The sequence below is a fragment of the Gossypium raimondii genome, chromosome 3 (genome assembly GCF_025698545.1).
Source record: "Gossypium raimondii isolate GPD5lz chromosome 3, ASM2569854v1, whole genome shotgun sequence".
In the NCBI taxonomy this organism is placed as follows: domain Eukaryota; kingdom Viridiplantae; phylum Streptophyta; class Magnoliopsida; order Malvales; family Malvaceae; genus Gossypium; species Gossypium raimondii.
In genome coordinates this window covers 36,318,894-36,346,441 of record NC_068567.1, presented here as the reverse complement: position 1 = coordinate 36,346,441, position 27,548 = coordinate 36,318,894, and the positions used below count along the sequence as shown (strand labels likewise).

General features: G+C 31.8%; 2 protein-coding genes across 8 annotated transcripts; both read left to right on the top strand.

The window, feature by feature from the left end:
* The first annotated feature begins 12,165 nt into the window (after positions 1–12,165).
* On the top strand, positions 12,166–14,743 carry LOC105794179 (binding partner of ACD11 1). 5 transcript variants are annotated; one of them, XM_012623218.2, is made up of 5 exons: positions 12,166–12,322; positions 12,519–12,649; positions 12,852–12,927; positions 13,750–13,860; positions 13,961–14,743. In XM_012623218.2, the coding sequence occupies exons 2-5, from the start codon at positions 12,534–12,536 to the stop codon at positions 14,390–14,392; spliced, it is 735 nt and encodes a 244-aa protein (XP_012478672.1). In that variant the 5' UTR covers positions 12,166–12,322; positions 12,519–12,533; the 3' UTR covers positions 14,393–14,743. The 5 variants fall into 5 exon arrangements, with proteins under 5 accessions (XP_012478672.1, XP_012478671.1, XP_052484267.1 ...); XM_012623217.2 differs by having other exon boundaries at positions 12,498–12,649; XM_052628307.1 differs by having other exon boundaries at positions 12,185–12,322; positions 12,516–12,649.
* Positions 14,744–20,078: 5,335 nt separating this feature from the next.
* Positions 20,079–25,836, top strand: LOC105794178 (sucrose transport protein SUC3). 3 transcript variants are annotated; one of them, XM_012623216.2, is made up of 14 exons: positions 20,081–20,696; positions 21,330–21,395; positions 21,736–21,834; positions 21,922–21,986; positions 22,105–22,189; positions 22,264–22,297; positions 22,467–22,566; positions 22,677–22,752; positions 23,680–24,045; positions 24,272–24,415; positions 24,563–24,796; positions 24,895–24,958; positions 25,044–25,087; positions 25,364–25,836. In XM_012623216.2, the coding sequence occupies exons 1-14, from the start codon at positions 20,391–20,393 to the stop codon at positions 25,529–25,531; spliced, it is 1,851 nt and encodes a 616-aa protein (XP_012478670.1). In that variant the 5' UTR covers positions 20,081–20,390; the 3' UTR covers positions 25,532–25,836. The 3 variants fall into 3 exon arrangements, with proteins under 3 accessions (XP_052484265.1, XP_012478670.1, XP_052484266.1); XM_052628305.1 differs by lacking the exon at positions 21,330–21,395 and having other exon boundaries at positions 20,079–20,696; XM_052628306.1 differs by lacking the exon at positions 20,081–20,696 and having other exon boundaries at positions 21,345–21,395; positions 21,947–21,986.
* The last annotated feature ends 1,712 nt before the right edge of the window (positions 25,837–27,548 follow it).

The window sequence follows — 27,548 nt, the reverse complement described above, 5'->3', positions numbered from 1 at the left end:
AATATCCACGATTTCATTTCCCCAATTTCCCAACTTCTTTTCCCCCAATTTCCCCCAAGTTATTCTTCCCCAAAGTATTTTCCCCAATTTCCCAATTGCTCAATCCCTTTCGATAGCCAAACAACATTATTTTCTCGTATCGATGGACTTCCCTTTCCGTATTTTTTGTGCATTTTGGGTTTGGATCAATGGCAATTCATTTTGTAACACGGCTTAGGGAGAGCTCAATAGATTCACTTTCACTATCCCTTTACATGTTTTGGTTTTGGTTAGTCTTATCGACGATTTGCCATCTATGATATTCGAGTTAAATGAGATGAGTGTTGGGTATGAATTGAGTTAAATGAGATTAGTGTTAGGTATGAAATATATGTATATTTTGAAATTTAAAATTTATGTCTGCATGTTTTGTCATAAAAATTATATGCATATTGTATATTTTAAACTGCACGCTTTCTCTTTATATATGTTATTTCCTTATTGTTGCTTGGCTCATCTCTCGTATAGATGACCTCGTATAATGTTTTCTTAGTCAACTGCAGCAGAAAGTAGACTTTTGATCAATTGATAAACTGCTGGAAATTCAATCGTGAAGCAATCCTGTGAACTTGCGACCTCTACTTCCTTGCACCTTTACTTCCTTGTGAACTTTAAGAGGTATGTATATTTAATTTACTAAATTTATTAGTTAAAGCAAATGTTCATCACTTTCTTACTTTAATTATTATGATTATTATTAACTTAATGAGTCCATGAATGAAATCCAAAACCGATGTTAACCAAATTTATCAGTAGTTGAATTCATCACTTTGTTAGTGGTAATTATTGAGTAGTGTAGACACTGAATTTTATTTAAGTCTACCAATTATTGAGTTTAATTTTTCAAATGAAAAGAAAATTCTAAATTCGAATCAATGTTGATTTGGACAAATTAATTAGAGGACTTTGATTGAATTTGGATCCATTTTCACTATTTGGGTAATGTATGATCCTTTTATTTTTATGCTAAATACATATATATTTTTTGGCTTTGACCATTAATGTTAGATTTATATAATTCTAAAAATATATTTTACAATATTTGGTCCATATGACCTTGAGCACATTGATGGAGTCAAAGTCGCCAACCACCACCGCCAAGGACAACTCCTCTTCCATCTTCACCAATACCAACCGCTCCAACCTCTACTCCAGCCCTACCATCACACTATTCACTAAATCGAGTCCAGATCACTACTTCACTTGCACCTACCGTCAACCTCACACCCAAAACCCCACCAACCCGAACATCATCATAACCAAATCCACTACCAAAGAACCTCGGTAAAAAAAAACACACCAGATCGCAAGAAAAAGGAGGAGGAGAGCAAATACAACCCTTAATCGAAACTACCAAAGCCAAGTATAAAAATTGATAAGGATACACTCAACAATTTTCAACCAATTCTCTTATTGATGGCTTCGGTTTAATAAAAATTGAAGAGTATAACTCAATTAGGATGATCAATTTTAAGAAATAATGTTATATCTTAAATTATCTTGAGTTATTTTTCTTTGTAAGTAGACTATATTGACATTTAATAATTATGAAGTTATTTTTTTGTTGGATATTTACATTTCGTCTTCTTTGAAATCAATTTATGCTTTTATGTCTATTTGATTATCCATGAAAATTAATTATTTTAAGGTTTGTTACTGTTCCTCCCAATAATGTTTAATTTTTAATTTTACGCTTTTATTAAACTATATTCTTTTATTAAATTATCTAAAATGAGGAAAGATAAGGAAAAGAAGAGATTAACCATAACTTTCATTTGATTAAATGGTAGAAAGAAAAGGAGGTAATATATTGTATTCTATTTTGTATATAAAGTTCAATTCAAAATTTCTCTTTAATTTTTATTTTGATGGGTTGAGAATTTAAAACACACATTCAATTCGGTAAGAATGTGAGATGGTTGGAGTTAAAATGCCATTGATGACTACCTAATAGAGAGACGGTCCACGCTTTTTATACAAACTCAATTCCTATTTGCTACTAATTTCTTAGTCAAGTTGCATGCAAAATGCTTATTTACCTTATAAAATACTATTTGTATAATATTATAAAATACTGTTTATCCAATCTTTTTTAAACAAAATTGTTTATCCAATGTTTATATTATAAAATCAATATTTGTCTCTTATTGTAAGGACATAACTTAATTAATTAATATTATACATAACTTACATTAATATTATACATAGATGACATAACTTAATTAATTAATATTATACATAACTTACATTAATATTATACATAAATGACATAACTTAATTAATTAATATTATACATAACTTACATAAATTAATTACTTAATATACATAAATTACATAACTTACATTAATATGATACATAAATGACATAACTTAATTAATTAATATTATACATAACTTACATAAATTAATTAGTTAATATACATAAATTACATAACTTACATTAATATGATACATAAATGACATAACTTAGTTAATTAATATTATACATAACTTACATAAATTAATTAGTTAATATACATAAATTACATAACTTACATTAATATGATACATAAATGACATAACTTAGTTAATTAATATTATACATAACTTACAACTTACATAACTTACATATTTTTAATTATTCGTAAATTACATAACTTACTTAATTTTCATAATAAATAACTTACATAAATAACTTCTTACATAACTTATGTGACTTACATAACTTACATAGCATAATTTTCATAATACACAACTTACATAATTTGGGTAATAAATAACTTACATAATACATAACTTACATAGCTTAACTATACTTATTCCTAAATCCTAAACCCGTGCAATTTATTGTCAAGATTAGGCTTCAAGAAATAAGAAATGGACCGGTCTTGGATGAATTTGTCAAGGGTAAGCGACGGTTACCGAAATGGAGTACAAACTTTTCTAAATTTTGCATTTCAATATGCAAGCCAAGAGAACATGATTCTGTGCCCATGTAAGAAGTGTGTCAACATAAACTGGCATTATCGTGAAGTTGTATACGAGCATCTAATTGTTGATGGGTTTGTTCGTGGTTATAAACAATGGTTTTTTCATGGAGAATGCCCGCCTAGTACTTCCTCTTCAAGGATGGATGTATCTTATGATAGTACTGCCTACCATCAGTCTGTTAGAGGGGATGACATGGAAGGGATGTTGTGGGAAGCATTTAATATTCACAGTCATGGTTTACAGTCGTTCCCACCCGACTTTGTGCCATCTGATGATTGTAATCTCGGTGGAAATGCTTTTACCGAACCCGGAAGAAACCAACATCATGAAGAGCCGAATGGAGAAGCGGCAAAGTTCTACGCGCTACTTAATGAGATGAACGAAGAACTATATGAGGGATCGAAATTTTCAAAAATGTCGTTCTGCATTCGTCTTTTCCAGTTAAAATGTTTGGGAGGGTGGACCGGGAACTCATTGACAATGCTGTTAGAGTTTTGAGAGAAATGTTTCCGCTTGCAAAAATCCCCACCATGCAAAGATATGAAGAAAATGATAAAAGACTTAGGTCTTGGGTACAACAAAATCCATAGTTGCCGAATGATTGCATGTTGTACTTGGGCGATCGGAGAAACCAACAGTGCTGTCATGTATGCGGCGAATCCCGTTGGATGAATAGAAACACAAAAGATGGGAACGACGATGAAAATGATGCACAGCTAAGAAAGAAGCCGGTCAAGATTTTGCGGTATTTTCCGCTGATACCAAGGCTTCAAAGGCTTTTCATGTCGTCGAAGACAATGAGTCAATGACGTGGCACCATGAAGGACGAACCGATGATGGACTATTAAGGCATCCGGCAGATTCTTTAGCTTGGAAATCATTTGACAATAAATTTCCAAGCTTTGCAAGCGATCCGAGGAGTGTCAGGCTTGGCCTAGCATCTGATGGATTTAATCCTTACAAGATTATGAGTACTGCATACAGTACATGGCCAGTGGTGCTTGTTCCTTACAATCTGCCTCCGTGGATTTGCATGAAGCAATCTTCCATTATCTTATCTATGATTATCCCTGGAGAGAAAGGGCCCGGGAATGATATCGACATTTATTTACAGCCACTTATTGAAGAGTTAAAACAATTATGGGCTGGTGTCGAGACATACGATGTGCTGAGAAAGGAGAACTTTAATTTACATGCAGCTTTGATGTGGACCATTAATGACTTCCCCGCTTACGCCAATTTATCCGGTTGGAGTACCAAGGGTAGTTATGCGTGCCCTTGTTGTGCTGCACAGACATGTTCGCAATGGTTATACAATGGGAAGAAGTTCTCTTACATGGGGCATCGTCTGTGGTTACCAGAAAGTTATAGATTTAGATTTCAGAGTTCGGCATTTGACGGTACTGAAGAGTTCAGAGAAGCTCCTTCGCAGACAAGTGGATCTGAAATCTTGTTAATGTTGGAAGATATGAATTTCAATTATGGGAAGATGAATCAACCGGCAAACACGCAAAGAAATAGAAGATCAAATGATGAAGCTGACGATAACTCCGATGAAGAGGACGATCCTAATGAGGCGGACTTGTGGAAAAAAAGAAGTATTTTTTTGAGTTACCTTATTGGGAGCACCACCTTTTACGACACAATCTTGATGTTATGCATATTGAGAAAAATGTCTGCGAGAACATTGTGCGTATAATTTTGAATGTAGATCGAAAATCAAAAGACAATCTTGAGTCGACTTGATTTAGTTCGGATGGGAATTGACCGATCTTCATCCGAATCCACTTCCGAATGGTAAATATCGGTTGCCGCCTTCAATTTTCTCAATGTCGAAGACAGAGAAAGAAGTGTTCTGCATGGTGTTGAAGGATATAAAGGTTCCAGATGCGTATGCATCAAATATATCTCGATGTGTTAGTGTTAAAGATCAAGACTATATTCGCTAAAGTCACATGACTATCACATCTTGATGCAAGATTTTCGCCAGTTGTTTCACGATGTTGTATTTCGAAGAAGGTGACGTCTTGTATAATTGAACTATCCAATATAATGAAAGCCATTTGTGGCAAAGTTTTGGATGTTCAAGAACTTCAGAAGGTACAGGATCGAGCCACTTTAACTCTATGCAACATGGAGAAAATCTTCCCACCTTCCTTCTTCACTATTATGGTTCACTTGATAATCCATCTCCCACATGAAGCAATTTTTGGCGGACCCGTTTTCTATCGATGGATGTATCCCATAGAAAGGTGTTAATTACAATTTTGTAAATTTTCCTTCATTCACCCATGTGCCTTTAGTTACAATTTTTGACAATGTTGTATATTGTGTTTAGGTTCCTATCAAAATTAAAGTCTTATTGCCGCAATGCGTTATCCGAAGGATCGATTTTCAAGGCTACTTAGGCGAGGAATGTATGACCTTCTGCTCAAGATATTTGGAAGATGTTGAAACAAGGTTGAATGCACCAAATAGAAATCTTTGGACTCACGGATCGTAACTTTGCCGACGTTATTTGTTCCAAAGTTTTGGAGAACCAATCGGTAAACTTGAAATTGCAGAATTAGATGATTTATCGTGGGTACAAGCACATCGATATGTTCTGTTTCACCACGAATCAATGGAACCTTTACGCAAGTAAGTTCTAGAAATTTGATAAATATTTATCATTTCAAAAATTGTTTATAGTCTAACAAACTTAACATATTTCTAACATAGTGAGTACAAACAAATATTGAGATCTCGTTCACGCTCCCGAAGAACACAACATCGAGATATCAATAAGTTGTTTACAGAATCTTTTCATGAATGGTTAAGTCAAACGGTATGTAATTGGAGCTTTCACCGACAAATAATAATATTTGTTCAAAACATTTTTAATTACCAGTTTACTTTCCATTCAATAGGTTCGGAGTGGGAAGAACGTCACCGACGAAGTTAAATGGCTTTCCCAAGGTCCAAATCGGGTGGTTAAAAGATATAGTGCATTCCTCATAAACGGATTCAGATTTCATACAAAATATCGCGAGAGATTGAGGAGAACGCAAAATTGTGGAATAGTTGTTAATTCCTCAATTACAAGTTATGCTAGTGCTAGGGACAATAATCCTGTGGAGGGAAATGTGGAATATTTTGGACTTCTTACTGACATAATTGAGTTGGATTACTACGGCAAATGGAAAGTTGTCTTATTTCGAGGTGATTGGTCCGATGTTAATACTGCACGTGGAATCAAGCAAGATCAATTTGGTTTTACAATGGTGAACTTTGACCGATTGATTCACACAGGACAACAACTGATAGATGAGCTGTATGTATTCTCATCTCAAGTCAAACAAGTTTTTTACTCAAAAGATCCAACTGATGAGGGTTGGTACGTTGTACTCCATAACATCCCTAGAGACTTGTTTGACATGGGCAGTGGAAGTAGAGATGACATTGATGACAAAACACAAACTTTACCATTTCCAGAACAGAACTTAAACGAAAACATCCCTAGTACTAGTACACAATTTCAATGGGTCCGCCAGGATACGGATGAAGATATTTACGAATTATAATGTAGTCAGCTTTTACGATTATCTAATTATATTTACGAATGATGTTATTGTTGTAATTGTATACTAAGTTTTCAACTAATTTATTTGTATTGCAGATAAAATGCCTAGAAGAAAAGTGCGATCGCACCGCATTGTTCAAGGTACTCCAAACTCATGAAACAAACAAAGACCGAACAACAGATCGCAATTGATCTTCCAATGTTCGGTTACACCGAGGAACATATAGAAGTTCAAAGTAATTTAACATTTAATTTTCATGTGTGCTGACTTCTTGTTTATTTTTTTAAAATTTCGTATATTACAATACTTTTATTTTTCAGGTGAAACTGGTGAGACGCGGAGAGTTCGCGGACGTACAGTACTGAGCGATTTATACGACCTAGATCCAGTCGAGCGTGTTCAAGTATCCAGTAATAGCTTTGGTCAGCCTGTTGGATCAGAAGCCCGCCTTTTAGTAGGATACATGGGCATTCTAGCACGGAATGCAAATATGTTGCCAATTAACTTCGAGTCATGGCATAAAGTGCCCGAGAGTAACAAGAACCAAGCTCTCGATAACATTAAGGTAACAAAATGTGTATGTCATTTATAATACTTGGGTTTAAGTTTCGTTTACATTTACTTTCTTAAGTTGTGTTTTTTGTAGGCGAGATTTGCTCTAGAGGTCTCCGATGCTTATGTAAAGAAGGCATTGGGAAAAAGATGGAGAGACCATAAGAGCACTTTAAAGAAAGAATATTTTAAAGCAAAAACAACACTCGACGAGAGATTACAAAATGTCCCGACAGGAATGCTGAGGTACCAATGGGAAAAGGTCGTTAGATTTTAGACTTCGAAGAAAGGAGAGGTATGTGTAACTTATAAAATTTTGTAATTATTTTGGTGTATAGTATTTCCTAATTAACGTACTAATAATTTCATAATGTAGGATCGTGAACAAGTTGGAAAACAGAGTAGGCAGCAACAAAAATTCACTCACACAGCTGGGTCGAAAAGTTTTGCGTGTGTAGCTCATGCAGAGGTATTTTGAAATGCTTTTAATATTGGCAAATATTTATTACTTTCTATCAATTAATATTTTTACTATTGTATTGTAGGAACTGTCGTCCGGTCAAAAAGTTGGACGACTTCAACTTTTTGACATTACACATAGGAAGAAAGATGGAAACCCTATGACTCCTGAAGCTGCAGAAATTATGGTACGTTTGCTTAATACAATTTCACTTGTTTTAATTATTTATATAGTGTTTACTTTCTAATGATTTATTTCATTTATTATAATGCAAATATTGTTAAGTTATGTTGCATTCTTATTTTTAATATATATTGCGTTCCTATCTATGTGTGATTTATTTTTTAGGAAAAATTAAAGAATAAAAAGGCGGAGTACGACGCGATTGCATCCAGTGATAGTTCTGTTCATATTGGCGACATTGATAACCGGACACTGAAGTTTTGGGTCCTGAAAGATATGGTCGGGTTCGATTCCAAGGATCTTTTGTTAACCCGTCCCAATATTTTGGATCTAGCTCGCAACAGCATATGCCTTCGGGGAGTCGAGCTGAAGCTGAAGTTCAGAGGTTAAGAGACCAGATTGCTCTGATGCAAGCGACAACAACTGAGCAAATTACACAACTTAAAGCGGAGGCAACATCGAGAGAAGCTGATGTTCAAAAAAGATATGAAGAACTCCAACTACAACTTAAAGCAGATGCAGCAGCGAGAGAAGCTGAGGTTCAACGAAAGTATGAAGAACTCCAGCAGCAGCTTAAAGCAGATGCGGCAGCAAGAGAAGCAGAGGCGCCAGCGAAAGAAGAACAGGCTGCAGCAAGGGAAGCAGAGGCTAAAGCGAGGGAAGCAGAGGCTGCAGCGAGGGAAGCAGAGCAGCATCAAAAGTTTGATGAACTCCAGCAGCAGCTCCAGAGTATGATGAAGATGTTTCAGCAGTCGCAACAGCCGCCGTCTTAGACTATCGTATAAATATACTTCAATTTTGACTTTCAATTATCATTTTAACTTTTAACATTTTTGTAAGAATAATACGAATTTGTTTATATTTATTGATATTTACTATATTATTTGTTTAATCCATAGATTTGTTACTTTTGGCTGGTTTAGATATGATTTCTTTTGATTTGTTTTTTACAGAAGGGCAGAAAATATAAAAAAAAAATTACAAATCTGCCAAATTTAGCGGCGTTTTTGGTAAAAGCGCCGTTATAGATTAGGTCTTTAGCGGCGTTTTTGCGCGAAGCGCCGCTATATAGACAAAGGGTATTTAGCGGCGTTTTCTGGATAAGCGCTGCTATAGATCAGGGTCTATTGCGGCGTTTTCTGGATAAGCGCCGCTATAGATCAGGGTCTATTACGGCGTTTTTGGCAAAAGCGCCGCTAAAGGCCATGATCTATAGCGGCGCTTATAGAAAAAACGCCGCTAAAGACCCTGATCTATAGCGGCGCTTATCTAGAAAACGCCACTAAAGACACCAATCTATAGCGGCGGTTATATTAAAAACGCCGTTAAAGCTCTTAGTCTTCAGCGGCGTTTGTGATAGAAACGCCGCTATAGACCAACACCTTTAGCGGCGTTTTTTGTGAAAGCGCCGCTAAAGGTAGCGGCGCTATCTTTAGCGGCATCTTTTGCGGCGCTTATCAAAGCGCCGCTAAAAGTATTTGCGGCGCTAAAAAGCGCCGCTAAAGGCCTAAAAAAGCGCCGCTAAAAGCCTGTTTTGGTGTAGTGAAATGATATGAGTAATTCAAATAAAACTTGGTACAATTTTTAGAATTAATTGGAAATATTTAATAATGAATAAATAATTGCTTTCCTAATGAATATAATTGATTAACAACATTCACTTCATAATTTTCCCTGAGCTATGTTATATAATGCTAACGTTTTGAATAAGGTAAATTTATTTGAACGATCATTTTCTATTAAAAAAAAAGTCTTACAACTTCTTCTTTGGTGATGATCCCACCTCCATGTTTGAGCAGGAAGAATATCAACATATGTTTTCTATTTTCTCACATTATGTTCCAACTTACCATCCCTTCCTTTTTAATATTGGTTAGAGCTTTTTTAACAAAAAATGTTGTAACGAATCTTTATAAATATTAATATAAGAATATTTTAATCTGTGAATTTTAAACTATTTTTTCATATATTTACTAAATAATTTATAAATTTTAGAATTCCATTAAAATTAAAAGTACTTTGTTAATGGAAATCCGTATATATATATATATATATATATATATATATATATATATTTGTATTATATACCCAAATAGCAGGGAATAATAATTAAAGAAATCTTTATATTTCGAATATTTTTACTAAATAGTGTTTATGGTAAGGTAACTTAATTTTGCATTTTAATATGTTAAAATAGATTTTTATAATTGCCATGCGCCAAATCGCAGCCTATAAATTGTGTTACATAAGCTTTATTTCCTTTTTCTTTAACATCATATCATTATTGTATATGTATGATAGATTAATACACATTATAGTATCAATACTTGTGTGTACTTTATTATATTAATATATATAATTGGTAATACATAAAATATTATTAATATTTAATATTATATTATATTAGGTTTTAGAATGGGTTTTTAATTTTTACAAAAAAGTAGTTGATTGAGTTTTAACTCGGTTGGCATCGGTATTGTTGCCAATGCAGGAGGACGTGAGTTCGAATACTCTGAAGCGCATTATCCTCCTATTTAAAGGTTGAGGATGGGCTATAGGTAGTTTTAGGCATTGTATCAAAAAGAACAGATATGATAAGAACCTATAATGAGATTAATGGTCCATTTATTTGTATGTAAAATGTTTATTTTCATTATTTTACTGTGTTTATTTGGTGGAAAATGAATTACCAAAAGAAATCATTCTCCAAAAAGGATAAAATCAAGGCTTTTTTTTTTAAGGAAAATGTCTTACCAAACTAATAAGGCTCTATTCACTGTCTTCACTGTCGAAGAAACAAAAAGGGGAAGCTTTCAGAGTAACAAAGGGAAAACTCTCTTCAGTGTTGAAGAAGATAGTCCCTTATATTCTAATTTTATATTTTTTACGATTTAGTCCTTGAAATCTAAATTTTTACTATCCTACAATTTAATTCCACAAAAAAAATTCTTATTCTACAATTCAATCCTAAATCTCGTTTTGTACAGTTTTGCAAGACAGTCCCTTTTCAAAAATTTCTAAATTTTATAATTTAGTCCTTACAACTAAAATTGTCAAATTTTCAAAAAATTAGTCCTTGATTTTTGAACAGATAAGCTTTCATATTCTATTTTTAAAATTGTAAATTCTCAAATAATGTAAATTAGTCCTAAAACACAAGTTTTGAAATCTTTACAATTTAACCTCTATAGTTTCAAACTTTACTATTTTATGCTCAACTTTCTAAATTTTCATATTTCATAATCATATAATTTAGTTACTACATCAAAATTTCATATTTTACTACTCAAACACTTAGAATTCAAAATTTATAAATTTTACAGTTTATTCCTTACTTCAATTTTTATCGAATTGAATCATTTTCTTAACTTACTCATCCAAATTATATTTAAAATAAATATTTACCACTTCCAAATTAATTAAACATAATTTATATCTACAAACTTATATTCCCTAATGTACGGAATTAACAATTAAGCTTAATTAAGAAAGTTAAGATTAATTAAAACTAAAACATGATTAATTAAAATATAAATAAGTTTTGTGAAATAAACTCAATTAAACAATGAAAAAAATAAAATCTCAAATGTATGTTTATTTCATTGAAAGTGGCTTTTATGAAATATTTTCAAGAATCGCCAAATAACATAAAATATTTTACATAAATTCATCCTAACGCTTTAAAATATTAGATTTTCCAAAAAATAATTAATTTTCCAAAAATTATTTTCTAAAGCCATTTTCAAATGAAACAAACAGAGCCTAATGTTCAAAAAAACTTTTACAAAAAGCATTTTGGGTATTGAGTTCATTTTTATTTTTTATCTTGGACTTGAGATTTGAGATATAAATTTGTTACTTTTGGTTTGAATAATAATGTGTATATTATTTAAATTTGGGCTTAAACTAATGTATTTGAGTTTTGGAATGAATATTTTAAAATTTGATTGTTAGATTTATAAATTTAATAAAAAGATAAAATTATTTAATTGTCTATATGATAATATAATAAACATTTTGCAAATTAATTTTTCTTCCAAACGCTTATGATATAGTAATATTATATTAATTTAAATATACAAAATTTATGCATAACATATAATGATATTAATTATGTTTATAAATTTCATATATATAATCATAAATTACGTATAATAAGTACTTTAATTATTTTATATAAAGTATTTCTATTAAATATATAAAATGAGTTTGAATTATGTTATTATCTTTAAAATTAAAATATTTATAATTTAAAATTAAAATAAAAACTTAAAAAAAACTCAAATCTAAACTGATATTAATCCGAGACAACCCAAATCTAAAAACAATCCGAACCGACCAATTTGCCACTCCTAACAAATTAATTAAACCAAATTTGAGTGAAAGAAGACCAAAAAAGAATTCCGAAAATAAAATGAGCTAAAAAACCGCGTCTAAAACTAAAGTAACCACTAAACCGGCTTCTTCGTTCCTCGGCGAGTAGTAAAACCCCAGTCCACGCGCTTACAATTTCTTCTTCCTCTTCATTCAAAATTCCAGCCTCTCATCTAATCAGGTATTTGGGTTCATATCTTTTCTCCTCAATTATCTAAAAAACTTAAGTATCTTTCTTTTCTTTTCTTTTCTTTCTGTAATTACAGGTTAGCATGAATCATGATTATTGTATCTTCTCTATTTTCTTCTTTAATGAAAATTTTATTTAAGCTCAATATTCGCGATCGTTTGACTAGGTTCAAATCCTTAATTAGCAGTCTCTCTCGAAGAAAATGAATGATTTTGGATATACAGTGGAAGTGACTGGCCTGCCTACCAAAGCTACCGAGAAAGATGTCCATGATTTTTTCGCCTTCTCTGGTACCATTGAACACGTTGAAATTGTTAGGTACTTGGAATGTTGGACCATATTTAACAAATCTTCTTCTAATTTCGATTGCCACAACTTTCTTCTTGTTATTTATTCACTCTTGGAATATTGAATCGTATTTAATTGTGTAGTAATGGTTATCCTTCATAGTTCATACTTGCTTCTTCTTGACGGTAGTCATCGGGAAATATTTATTTATTCATTTATTGGATGAAAGCAGGTCTGGTGAATATGCAAGCACTGCTTATGTGACATTCAAAAATGCTTATTCTCAGGAGACTGCTGTCTTGCTTAGTGTGTGTATTCCAAATATTTCTTTCAAAAGCTTTGGGTTGTTAATTGTTATTTAGAATGTTTCAGTTGTGGCACCTTTCATCTATGCATCTATAAATCTACCTGTTTTATCATGAAATGTGTTTCCGACATTACTTTTCTGGTATAGGTCATCTTAAACTCTGTGCGACTGACATAGATTAATCAAGTGGTTTCTTTTTACGTTTTGAATATTATTGAATTGATTATGTACAAAGTGGATTCTAGAGAATATATGTATGTGCCCTATATGGGAGACGTTTTCATGTATCAATTGAACTTGTAACCGTAGTTTATGAATTTGAAATTAGGTAGCAATTGGAGAATAGGCAACGACAAACCGTTAAAAGAAGTACTCTACTTTGGTTTAATGTAGGAATATTACCTTGAACTCAGAATATATACTTTCATCTTTTTAAGAAATTGCATATGAGGGTTCATATCAGATTGATACAATCATACAAGTATATGGGTTTTTCTCTGCGGTTATGATCATGATGTTCTTGTTAAAAGTGATGATTATCTTGTTGATGTAAGTTATGTATTTTGACCTCCCTTTCGTCTGTTGTTATGTACAACTTTGGCCGTTTTTGCCTGTGACTGCATAAATAGACTTTTGAGTGAAGCGTTACTCGTTGCTCTGTGTAGTTCCATTCCTTTTCCTTTACTTTTCTGTGTTTAATGGTTTCAGTGTGCTTGTATTTGTATTCAGGATAATATTGAATCTTATTCATGAATTGTGATTCCCACATGCTGATATTATAATCTGTTTGTATTTTTGCTCTTCAAAAATCTTTTCATGGTAGGGTGCAACAATTCTTGATCAACGTATATACATATCTCGCTGGGGGCAATATGAGAAGGAGTTTGATTTTTGGAGCCCTTCAAGAAGCCAAGAAGATGAAACAAGCTCAAGAGTATGTGACTTCTTATCCTCTTTGTGCTCCTGAATTTGATCCTTGTGGAAGTTTTGCTTTGGTAAATTTTTTCCATCTTCACTTGTTCCCCCTTTTGTAGCAACCTCCACTAAGAAGCCAATTTGTATCTCATGCTGGAGAAGCTGTTTCATTCGCTCAGGATGTTGTGAAAGCCATGTTGGGCAAGGGATATGTATTAGGCAAAGATGCTTTAAGCAAGGCCAAAACCCTTGATGAATCTCATCAAGTTTCGGCAACTGCTGCAGCTAAAGTTGCTGAACTGAGTGAGAGGATTGGCCTCACAGATAAAATCTGTGTGGGGGTTGATGCTGTTAGATCCGTGGATGAGAGGTACCATGTGTCTGAGAACACCGAATCAGCCATTTCGGCTGCAGGAAGAACTGCTGCAGCTGCTGCAAATGCTGTGGTCAGCAGCAGCTACTTTTCCAAAGGAGCTCTTTGGGTGTCAGGTGCGTTAGATTGGGCAGCTAAAGCAGCAGCTGACATAGGTAATCGTGGTGTTCATCAGTAATGTTTTTGTATAAATACTTTTCTTGGTATTGTAGATAAGAACCTTGTCGCATACGTACTCATAGTTAGCAGTTTGATGCTTATAGAGAGCTAATAGTTACCGGTATATACCACCTATTCAAAACAGGGAATGATTAAAATTAGAGAGAGCTATACATATATAATATTCAGTGATATATGGTTTGGTGGTATCATATCAAATGTGAGTGGACTTGCAATTCCATAGTTCCTTGCTATGTAGTGCACGACAGGATGGATTATGGAGGAAATGCATTTCCATTAGAGTTAGTGGTTTATCTGGATTATGTATCATTGACCTTTTTGTTAAAATGCATAAGCTTTAGCTGATAAATCCTTGGTCAAATTTTGCTATATTTTATTCGTGAGTTGTGGATTTAATTTTTGTAGTTTAATTTGGTCAATTTTAGTTTTCAGTACTTTTAATCTTAAATAGTAATAGTTAAATCTGATTGGTTAAATTTTATTGTTAGTTTTGTACTATGCATAAAGTTGTAGATTTAATTTATGTTCTCCAATGAATCATTCTTAATTCTTATACTTTTCAAGTTTCACACTTTTAATTTTTAATGTAAACAAAAACTGTAAAATCCATTAACTGATTTTTTATAAGTAACTAGTTTTAGTGTCAAGTTATTCGTGCAAAAATATATACATTTACTAATTATACGAGGATTGTCCAATTATAATAAAAAGTCTATTAATTTTGATAAAGAAATAATAAAATATTGAGTAATTAAATAAAATAAAATTGAATTAATAAATAATATTATTAAAATTAATATAGAAATTTAGAACTAAAATAAAAGAAATTGAAATAATAAAAAATAGACATAATATTATATCACCCGCTCGCCACTAGTTTTAAAACTGCTTCTCGTGTTTAAAGTGAGAATTGAACCTTCGACCATTGGTTGAGGTAAAAAAAAACTATTGTTATCTCACTTAACTCCCATAATTAATTTATTAAATATTATATATAAAAAAATTAATAGATTAGATTCTAATTCAGACTCGATAATATATAAATCACTATTTGGTCAAAATTAAAATTTTAAAAGTAACTTAATATAAGGAGTAATAACTGAATTTAACCAAAATCTAATTATGAATTCAATTAGGAATTTTCGAGTAAAATGCACATGAATACAAGAGTTTCTCACTTATCCACGTGTTTATATATGATTTACCATATTTTGTACCATGTTTTGAATTCAATTTTATTTCCAGGAAAAACTGTTTGAGGTTTGATAAAAGAAATGCAGTTATTTCAAATGATTTGAAAAATATTTGTTTATTCTCTCATATATAAATATATATATATATAATATTTTTCGTCCTTGTTTTAATAATTTATGTTCAAGTCTGTGGTTGTATTTTTAAAAATATTATTTTAAAATTCGAATATATATATTATTTAAAAATATAATATACCTTACCACTATATTAAATAGTTTTAGGATTTATCTTCTAAAATTGAATAAGAAAATGCACTAATCTTTAAAGTTCTTTTATAAAATGAATTCTAAATAAAATGATAAGCTAACCCTTTATTAATTATTATTCTATTTATTTTGTCATCTTAAATCTTTATATTCAATAATTTTTAATTAAAAATAATAAAAATCTAAATAGTTATAAACGTATTTTAATAATTATTAAATTAAATTATCAATTATAAATTATGTAATATTCTAATATGTTAAATATAATGTAGTATTTTAATTAATATATGTAAGTTTTATTTTGGAAGTTATAAGTATAATTACAATAATTACAAAGATATATATATATATATATATATATATATATATGAATAATTATAGTCAAAATTAATCATTATAAAGTTTGACCAAATTGAAACTAAGATTATATTCAAACCCAAATAAGAAAGAATCTATACAAAGCTCACATTTGGTGGGACATAAACCAAAATAAATACGGACCAAGAATCTATACACAATTTACACAGATTAAAGCTTAGTTTGGATAGGCAGTGTGTTTACCTCTGATTAAGATAAAAACAGTGGTAATAGTGAGATTAGATGCTGTAACGTAAAAAAAAAGAAGAAAAAATTAAATACATTAGACTGAAGGTAAACGCCCATACAGAGGGATTCTAAAACTTAAGCCTGGGTTTTTAAAGTTTTTAGGGCTTTGGTATTTTCTTCTCTTATACTTATTATTGACTTTGAAATAATTTTATACAAATATATTTTAAACATTTTAATTTTAAATTAATTATATATACTGACTTAAATAATTTTTTCCTTTATATTTTAATCAATTTTACATTAAAATAATTTAATAAATTCATTTCAAAATTAATAGATATATCATAATTAAATTTAAATTCAAAGTACTAAAGTTAAATATACATTTTCTGAAACATCTCAAACATATTTAATTTTATAACATTTTACGTGTAATTATTTTTATTATTTTAATTAAAATGGAAAATGAATAAAATAAATAGAAAATACATGCATATAAATAAAAGTATAAATACATCTCCAAACTATGACTCTCATATTAAATTGATCTCAAACTTCAACTCATTTTAATTAGATCCTCAAATTATCTATGTTATATCAATTAGGTCGTTTTGTTATTAAAATCGTTAATTTAACTGTTGAATGATACATTGAATCTTATACGACCTAATCTAAAATGAAAATTTCAATGAACAAAAAGAATATTGTTAAAATGGGTGTGGTTTTAAGGTTTTCAAAACTTTTATGGATGTTTTATTGTTCACTCTCTTTGTTCGTTTTACTTTATTTTTAGTTTTACTTTTAAAAGTTATGCAACAATGTCTTATTTTTTAATTCATTTTAAATTTAGCTACATAAGACTTGGTGTGTCATTTACTAATTTTAATAACAAAAGGACCCGCTTGATATAATTTTGATAGTTTGGGGATGTAATTAGGTTGTTTTAGTTTGGAACCAATTTAGAATGAGGGTTATAGTTTGGGATATCTGATGTAATTAACTCATATAGTTTTATTTAAAAGGTTAAAAATGCCATAAGTCCTTATACTTTTCACAAATTTAGAATTTAGTCACTATTTTTTATTTTTAGGAATTTAATCCTCTACATTTTAAATTTCAAAATTTGGATCCAATTTTTAATAATGCTATTCTTTTGTTGATGTCACATTCTGAAAAAAAAAATACTCACTTGGTAGTCATGTAACAAGAAAGTAATGTTGGAGTGAATCTGAATTTAGTAAAACAAGTTTAACAATGTTAGCAGTTGAACATGAAGTTTGAAATCTAAAAATTGAAAGGGCTAAATTCTTAACAATAAAAGTATATGGGCTAAATTTCTAATTTACGAAAAAAATATAGGGACTTATGACATATTTTAACCTTAAAAGGTTAAAAGTTATTATATAAAATTTAGGGTAAAATACAATAATAGTCACCCAACTATGCACTTTGTTCTATTTGATCACTCAACTATTAAATTTTTTGATTTAGTTACTTAATTTTTAAAATTAAATATTTTAGTCACTCTCCATATATAGTTGTTAGCTGAGGGATGAAAAGATGACTTGAGCTTTTTGTTGGCCTAATAACAAATTTAACCCTCTAATATTTACATATTTTATCAATTTGATCCTAGATCTAAATAATTCAATAAATTCTAAAAAAAAAAAAAAAAAAACAACAACAACTAGAGCCTTCGTCACTCTTAGCAATACATACCTCCCGACCCTCTCGTCAACCACCATGCATGATGCAACTCACCCTTCATTTTATTAAGATCATGCTTAATCTAAATTTCTTGGTTTGCGTTAATTGCTAGGCCTTGCAATCTCAATCCATCAAATTGGAGGCTTTCAGGCAATTTATAACTATTGGAAAGAAAATGTAGGGAACAAATGTCACATCTAGATGTTTTAAGGACTTTTACGAGATTCAGAATCTTTGTGAACGTAGTAGCCTGCTTGAGTTTTCATGTTGCTCTGAAGTATCTAAATAATTAACTAAAATTTGGCTTGCGAAGCTAGATTGCTTACTCTGATATCAGCGGACGAGGTGCCATTATTTTGCTGAAAATAATTTGGACTGTGCAGCCTGCATGTCCATACAAAATATGACGTGTATTGCCAAGAGTAAGATAAGGGGGTAAATTCGGAAATTTCTTTAATAGAATTTAAATTAAATTATAAATTTTTAAAAGGTTAAAATATAATTTTATTATTTATTAATTTTTTATTTCTTCATTTTCAAAGAGATTAAATATATATTTTTTATTTTTAAAGAACCGAAATATAATTTTACTATATATTAAATTAAATTTTCATTATTTATAAATATATTACATTGCGCGATTTTCAATTTTTGAGAAGGGGGACAAGTCCCTTACCTTCCCCTTTAAGATTGCCCTGTAAGAAAGGCTTCAATTGTTTCTTAATAGAATTTGTTAAATTTTTTAGATTTATAATCAAATTGATAGGATGTAAACATTAAAAGGTTAAATTTATTATTAAAATAATAAAAGCCCACATCATCTTTTCGTTGCTTGGTTAACGATAATTAATGGAAGAGTGACTAAAATATTTAATTTTAAAAAGTTAAGTGACTAAAATGAAAAAAAAAATAGTTAAGTGACCAAAATTGAATAAAGTGTATATTTGAGTGACTATTATTGGCTTTACCCTAGAATTTAAAGGGTAAAAGTACCATGGAGGCCCTTGTACTAGGAGTCGGGTTGCATTTTGCTCCCTCCACTCAAAATAGAAGGTAAATTAATCATTATACGTTAGATCAAAGAGCAAACTGATCATTCTATTAAAAATTTCATCAAATTCTATTGTTAAAACTTGGCCTCTGTACACCAACATAAGGTGCATGTAGCATGCTAAGTGTAATTGTTTGGTTATTCCATCAACCACGCTAATTTTTAACAATAGAAATAGATGAAATTTTTAATAAAAAAGAACCATTTTGCTCTTTGATCTAATGCACAGGGATTAATTTGCCCATTTTTAAGTAAATAGGGCAAAATGTAATCTCATGTTAATACAAGTGCCTCTATAATACTTTTATCAATTTAAAAAGTATATAAGATATTTTTCATATATAAGTAAAGTAACCAGCTATTTTGAAACCACAATCAAATAAATATTTTTGTAAGCGTCTTTATGCTACACTCAAGGTCACTAAACTATTAATAAGTTTACATTTTGATCATTTAACTTCAAAAGGTTACAAAATGGTTATTGAACTATAAATCAATACCCATCAACAAGTAAAAAAAACCCCTTAAATTCAAGTTGATCTAGCGGCTAGTGTCAAAAATAGAAAAAGAAAATTATTTTAATTTTAGTTCGTAAATTCGTAATATTTAAAATTATTTCGTGAAAAAAAATTAAATTGTAGAAAAAAAGTAGAAAAAGAACTTTTGATTAATGCAGGCAATGTGAACAGATAATACTATGCAACAACAATTTTAGCAACTCAATGATCTAACTGAAAACTTTTTACTAATTTATTGACTATTTTTTTTAACTTTTTAATAAAGGATCAAAATGAAAACTTACTAATAATTTACTTATCTAGTTTACCCTTCATTCTATTATATTTAATTATAGTAACCTTGTCCGTAAACTTGACTCCAGCGTCCATCCGGCAATTACTCGTCGTCGGTGTGCTTTTTCCCTTGCTGAAGAAGAAAAGCATCCCTTCAATAAATGACAAAGTCCCTTAAAACCAACGGTCCTGATCACATCCTTTTTCTCCCACTTAATCAACGCCCCCATCGCTTTTCCTTTGATGGCAAACTTTTGTTTTCACAACCGACACATCACACAAATCAACATGGACCCTGCACCTAAACCTAAATATCATCTTGAAACACATTCATTCCTCAACTTTTAATTTTGATTGATTTTGTTTTCATTTTTTTAATGCGAAGGTTTACCTTGAGTTAACTCGTGAAGGATAATCAGAGACTGAGCCAAAGAGGTTATGGCGGGAATGAGTGACTCAGTGCCCATCAGGTTCCCCTACAGGAATTTAAACAAGGAATTGGAGGTTGAAATGATCGACGATCCTCATTTTCGGATCGATCTAAATTCCTCTCCGAACTCTCCTTCAGCTTCTTCTTCGTCGCCTGCCTCGAGGGTTCCCAATGGAAACGCTAACTTATCGTCGCCGATCCATGCCGGATCTAAGGATTGTAGCTTGATAACTCTGGTTCTTAGTTGTACGGTCGCCGCCGGGGTTCAGTTTGGTTGGGCTTTACAACTATCGCTATTGACTCCTTACATTCAGGTCTTTCCAATGCTCTTTATTTTTTTTCTCTTTTGTCTTGTAATTTATGTTAGTTTAAGTATTTTAATGAAAAATAGTAGGCTAGTGACTATGAATGTTTTGAAGTTTGAATTTGGTGCAACGTGTTTACATTTAATGACAATTTTTGTGTTATTGGGGGGTTATCTGTAGGAAATAGAAAAATAAAATCAGCAAGTGCACTTCTTGTTGGTATTCTTGAATTGGTTAGCTAGTAGATGCTACAATTCTTTTTCATTATTGTTTAGTCATTAATTTACTTAGTTTTCATGTACTGCAGAAAGAATTATTGGTGCAGTTATAGGTTGCGAAAGAGCGATCATGGCGTTGAGAGGCAAATTTTCTTTTATTATCATTTTCTGGAAATTTTCTAATAAAATACTTATCATCTTTAACAATATAAATTAAAACGCACTAGTTAGAGAAAAGAATGTTATAGTCATTTTTTGAAGAATAAATTGCATATTAAAATAATTCTCAAAATATTTTGTCAACTTCTTGCTTAATGCTTATGTAATACTATCTCTTTATTTATTATTATTTTTAGCCTTGGCTCTATTTCTTTTCAACGCTCTGAGCTTCTCTGATTACTGTATATTTTGTTGATTCATGCAGACACTTGGAATAGAGCATGCTTTTTCTTCATTTATTTGGCTCTGTGGTCCGATAACTGGTCTTGTGGTAGGTGATGGGAAACCATATTGAACTAACTCCTAAATAGTTGGGGCTACCTTTCATGTATCCTATTTTGTTATAGAAGGTAGAGATGGGGGGTACCCTAGAACATTTATTTGTTTGATTGCATAATAGAGAATTTCTTTGCTTATTCAATTTTCCATTCTCTCCCCCCCCCCTGTATGTCTGTGCAAATTAGGAAGCAGGCTACCTTTGTGTTTAATGCCTATTTTTTTTAAATGTGTTGGCACATGATAAATGTAAATGACTAGAGTTAAACAAAATCAGAATAAATAATACCTATCTGCATTTATGATTTATAGAATTGTTTGCATTTTGATCTTAGGTTCAACCTTGTGTTGGTATTTGGAGTGATAAATGCACTTCCAAATATGGTAGAAGGCGGCCTTTTATCCTTGCTGGAGCGCTCATGATCTCTCTTGCTGTAAGCACCAAAGAAGATTGTTTTCCTTTTATGCTATGTTTATGTTTTTATATATATATATATTCTAAACTAAGGTTTGCAATCTAGGTGATAATAATCGGGTTTTCTGCAGACATTGGATACTTATTAGGTGATACGAAGGAGCACTGCAGGTTTCCACTTTTGCTTTTGATTCATTCTCTTCTCTTATAGCCAACTCTCACTCTCCCCCACCTCTTTTTCCTGCTGCAAGAAAATAAAGAGATTGACAAAATAATGTATGCAATGTAGTACATTTAAAGGTACACGAACAAGGGCGGCTTTTGTCTTTGTTATCGGCTTTTGGATGTTGGATCTTGCTAACAATACAGTGCAGGTAAGCCTTAAATGACAATTAATTCTTCATTTTATGCACATGAGCTAATAGTTGAAGTCTTATATTTTTTCTAGGGACCAGCTCGTGCCCTTTTGGCTGATCTATCTGGTGAGCTCCCTTCTTAAGACAGTAAAAGAAAAAAAAAAGAAAACGGTTATGGTCTATACATAATATCATTGTGATGTTTTAGGTTTGATACCTCCGATTTACTAGGCCGTATAATACCACACACATTTGAATACTGTGCATGACAAGATTCTGGATGCCTATGTTTTAGGTCCTGATCAACATAATTCTTCAAATGCTATATTTTGCTCGTGGATGGCTGTTGGAAACATCTTGGGATTTTCAGCTGGTGCTAGTGGGAGTTGGCACAGGTGACAATCTTTTCCTGTGTTTTTGTTGTGATGAAACAAGCAATTATTGACGCAAAGTTATTAAGTGAATTTATATGTTGATCTAGTTCTTGCAAATTGTCTCAATTCAGATGGTTTCCATTCTTGGAAAACAGAGCTTGCTGTGAAGCCTGTGCCAATTTGAAAGCAGCATTTCTTGTTGCTGTAGTAAGTAACATTATCCATTGAAATTTCACACTATTAAGGCTTTCTAGGATGTTAAAACTGAAATTCTTCACTTAAATGTTAACTAAAGTACATTTGATGTGTTAATTTATGGCTTTAATAATGGTACACCACTTTCACATGCTTATTGATTCTTTAGATAAAGGGTTTTAAGTACTAGCATGGCATTTTCTGCATGGAGTTCACCTGAAATGCCATTTGCTTTGCATATGTTGTGGACCATTTAGTAGCATTTATTATAGTTTGTGGCAAGGTAGCCAATTTTGCACCGTTCTGTCCGTACTGGTTGGTGCGCACCATTTCAACTGTAAATCGGAACAGCCAATTCTCTTTTTTTGCACTGGTGAAAATTCCGGCCTGTACCGGTTACACCAGCTCTTTCCGCCCAATTCTGGTCATACCACGGAATAATGTGTATCAGCTGGTGCATGACTGAAGTTGAAAGAAATGTAAAAATACATATATGAGATAATCTTGTTTAATGTATTGGATAATCTTGTTTAATACATGGGATGATTTTTTTTCCTTGTTTATTTTTGAATGATGGGTTTTTATTTGTGAAATTTATTTATGAGCATTTTATATAATTGATGAATATTTTATATTTGAAATTTAGTTACCATTCATTCCATATTTGTAAATATATTTTTATATGCATAAATTAAATATTTTCGAGAATATTGATAAAACGAAAGCAGTACATCGAAACAGACTGATATCAGTATGTACTAATTCCTGTAGAAAAATAGTGTGTCCACTAGTGTGGTATTGACTACCTTGCTTTGTATTATAGCCTCACTGAACTTTGAGCGCCTTTTCAGTTGCTGTCTCGTGCTTTTGTGGTCAACTGTTTTCTAACACTTGATGTCATTCTGTATATGCGTAAAAAGTTGTTTGGCATTTCTGCAGGTCTTTCTCTTGTTTTGTACTGTTGTGACTGTATGTTTTGCTAAGGAGGTTCCGCTTCCACTGCCAGCAGATCAGCCTACTCGTTTATCAGATTCTGCTCCTCTGTTGGATGGTTCCACTCAAAAGGGCTTTCAACACTCAAAATCAAAAGCTGATGCATCCATTGTTCCCAATGATAATAGGAACATTGCTGAAAATGGATATGAATGGGTGTCAAATTCCAAGCTTGCCAACTCAAAAGATAACAATTCTCAAAATGAAGTTTTTAGTGATGGGCCTGGAGCCGTACTGGTCAACTTATTGACGAGTTTAAGGCATTTACCACCTGCAATGCACTCGGTGCTTATTGTCATGGCTCTTAGTTGGGTAAGTTTCAACATTCTCTCTATGTTTTTGATAACTTGAAATTAGCATTGAGCCAATTATCTATTGATTGATAGTGGAGACTCAAGGATTGTTAACACGTCCAATCTGATGGTTGGCTACAATTTCACAATCCTTTCTCTTTCCCAAAAGAGTATTAAGGAAAGGAGGAAAAGGAAAGCACTAATTTGTTATGTTGTTTTCATGTATATTCGGTTCTTATTTGCAGCTTTCCTGGTTCCCTTTCTTTCTATTTGATACGGACTGGATGGGAAGAGAAGTATATCATGGAGATCCAAAAGGGAATGCTTCTGAAACAAAATTGTATGATCAAGGTGTCAGAGAAGGTGCATTTGGTTTGCTATTAAATTCTGTAAGAACTCAAAATTGAGCACAAATCGCAAATCTCTTAGATATTTCTCTCTCGATTGTTTAAAGTTGATGTATTGATATTATTGTTGGTGGCTGTAGGTGATTAGTTTTCTTTCTTATTTATTTAAGTTGTTAATTTTTGGAGCAGGTTGTTCTTGGTATTAGTTCTTTCTTTATTGAACCAATGTGTCAACGGATTGGGTCAAGACTTGTTTGGGCCATGAGCAACTATACAGTTTTTGCCTGTATGGGTGTCACAGCTATCATTAGTTTGGTATCTGTCACAGAATATTCTGAAGGGATTGAACATGTATTTGGAGGAGGTGGAGCTATCAAGATTGCCGCTTTGGTTGTATTTGCTCTTCTTGGGTTTCCTCTAGCGGTATGTTTCAAATGACTTGCAGTGGTTCCTAAATGCTTCAGTGTTTGTTTGAAAAAATTGTTGTATTTTTGCTCATTTGTTTGTGTTGTTCTGCTCAGATCACCTATAGTGTTCCATTTTCCGTTACAGCAGAGTTGACTGCTGACTCTGGTGGTGGTCAAGGTTCATATTTCATTTATCTTCTATAGCTTCTGCTTTCTTCAGTTGCAGAACTTAGAAAATTGTAACAATTTGTATGTTCGTGCAGGATTGGCAATTGGAGTTTTGAACCTTGCAATTGTTATTCCACAGGTATACAAATTGATTGATTGTCGTATTTAATTTAGCTGCCATTATTGCCGAAGGTTTCTTACTACTTCCGAAGATTGGTTTTTCTTTCCATAGCTCATAGTGTACCCAATTTGAGTTCCAAATATCTAAGTATTTTAGGTGCCTTGTATTTTGATTATCTTTTAAGCATAGAAAATTATTTTTTTATTGTGTTGTAAATTGAATGGAAAAATGGTACCCTTGGTGCTTTCACAATTTAGTTGGATCTGATTTCTAATGTATAAATGGTTTCTTCAGATGATTGTATCTCTGGGAGCTGGTCCATGGGATGCTCTATTTGGTGGAGGAAATATACCAGCCTTTATTTTGGCTTCATTCTGTGCTCTGGCTGCGGGGATTATTGCAACTCTGAGGCTGCCTGATCTGGCAAGTTCCTTCAAGTCATCTGGTTTTCATTTTGGCTAAGGAACAAAATGGCCTTAATAACGCAACAAGCCCTCTGTATAAGATGTTCGGCAACGGTGGTCATCACAAGATGGCTACCATCATTACTATGCATAATTTTCACACTAAAAGATATGCATAATACATAATCCAAATTCATTCATTTTTTCCCCGTTGCGGGTATGTGTACTATGTGTAGAGTGTAAATTGGCAGTCACTATATTGAAAAGGATATACACATTCACAGCATGATTAGTGTCTTATTTACTTTGAAAACTCTACTTGTAGCATTTCTCATATTATAAAGATCAATTCCCTTTTTCTCATTGCCATGGTCATTTTCTAGTTTATCATGGAGCAGTAGCTGCTAAAATGTTTATAGGCTCCCATTAACATCAAGCATTAGGCATTGATGATTTGTACGATTTAGCAGCAATTATATTAAAGCTTGTTTGGTACTGTGCCTGGTGTTCCCGCATTCTTGACCGCTTCTCTGTTGAGCATCCATTTGCTTTGGAGTTTAGATTTAGCGCTTCTTTCTGTGTAATGTGGGCAGCAGCAGCTATTTTGGGCTAGGCTTTTCTGGATGGCATGTGATGGTGTGCAGACTGATTGCTACCTTGCACAAACTCTGCTTGGTTTTGTTAAGGTGGAAAGTGTAGCGCACGTTGAAATATTTGGGCTGCATTGGGATAAAGAGCATAAACCTTATTCGGTGATGTCCATTCTCCATCACTCATGCTGGTGCAAAATCTTAAACCGTACGGTTTGTGATTGGCGAAGTCTCATAAAATTGCCATGTGAATGCTGAAATCCTTGTCCCTGCCTCTCTTTCGATAGCATTCTCTGAAAAAAGAACTATTCCCTATTCCCAAACGAAAAGCTTCCCGACCTTTTTTAAATTTAACAAACCAACTACACTTTCATTCTTGTTGTTGTTTGTTGAGGTGAAAGCATTCCTCAGTAACGAAGTTGGTTAATTTCAGCCTAGCTTGACTCGGTGAATACTGAATATTGCAATTGATTTAAGAGAAATTGTATGAAACAGATATGCCATATCAGCATATACCTTTAGCCAAGCTCTGTAATCAACATTTTAAGTTTTTCCAGAAAGAAAATGTAGTATTGTCAACGCAATAATTCATTTTATTAGCTTTAGAAATAAAAATCGATTCTACTCTAAGATGTATAAACTCGAATATCTGCGGTTCTTTTTATTCAACATAGAACACCATTTACTTATGATGAAAAACATTTCATTATTATGATCTTGAATTCGAATTCATGCGAATTCATGGGTAACGAGGTGTTTTTGACCATTTTTCAATACTTAGAATTTTGTATTTTGTTGTTACGGATATAGCTCTTGAGTTCATGTCATTTTATGATTCATTGAAATTTCTACAGCTCGCCTAAATATATTTTTAAACATCTACAAATCTTAAACCATTTCAATCATTTGTAAAGTTTTTACGACTCAATTAACCAAATGTTTTTTTTCATAATACATGAATTAATATTACGAAAGTTGTCTAGCCAATGTTGTGTTATTATTGTGTTTAGCAAATGATGATAGTAAAATTTTAAGTGTTTTTATAGCCAAAGTCATTATAATCGTTATAATTGTTGAATATGTTCTACGCACAATATAAAGAAGTTGTGTTATTATGTATGGTTGTCATTGTAATAAAGTTAGTGTTACTTTTGTTAGATTATTTCTTACTAAGAATTGTTGAAATTGCTAGAATTATTATGATATTATTGTTTTTGTTGAATATGTTCTACGATGGTACGAAAAAGATCTATTTTTATATATGGTTGCCATTGCAGCAAGTTGGTATTAATTTTATTGGATTCTTTTTATTAAAAATTGTTGAAATCGACGTTAAAATTATTATGTTAGTATTTTGTTACATTTGTTGAATATGCTCTACATATGTTATTAGCAACTTCTATTTTTATTCATGGTTGCCATTAAAGTAAGCTAGTATTAATTTTATTGAATTCTCTTTTATTAAGAATTATTGAAATCGTTAAA

Excerpts from the sequence above, each read along its gene's own strand:
- LOC105794179 (XM_012623218.2), top strand. The coding sequence starts at position 12,534 with ATGAATGATTTTGGATATACAGTGGAAGTGACTGGCCTGCCTACCAAA. Across the intron at positions 12,650-12,851 it reads GAACACGTTGAAATTGTTAG|GTCTGGTGAATATGCAAGCA; the intron begins GTACTTGGAATG and ends GGATGAAAGCAG. Across the intron at positions 13,861-13,960 it reads AAGATGAAACAAGCTCAAGA|CAACCTCCACTAAGAAGCCA; the intron begins GTATGTGACTTC and ends CCCCTTTTGTAG.
- LOC105794178 (XM_012623216.2), top strand. The coding sequence starts at position 20,391 with ATGGCGGGAATGAGTGACTCAGTGCCCATCAGGTTCCCCTACAGGAAT. Across the intron at positions 21,835-21,921 it reads CGCTCATGATCTCTCTTGCT|GTGATAATAATCGGGTTTTC; the intron begins GTAAGCACCAAA and ends TTTGCAATCTAG. Across the intron at positions 24,046-24,271 it reads TTGTCATGGCTCTTAGTTGG|CTTTCCTGGTTCCCTTTCTT; the intron begins GTAAGTTTCAAC and ends TCTTATTTGCAG.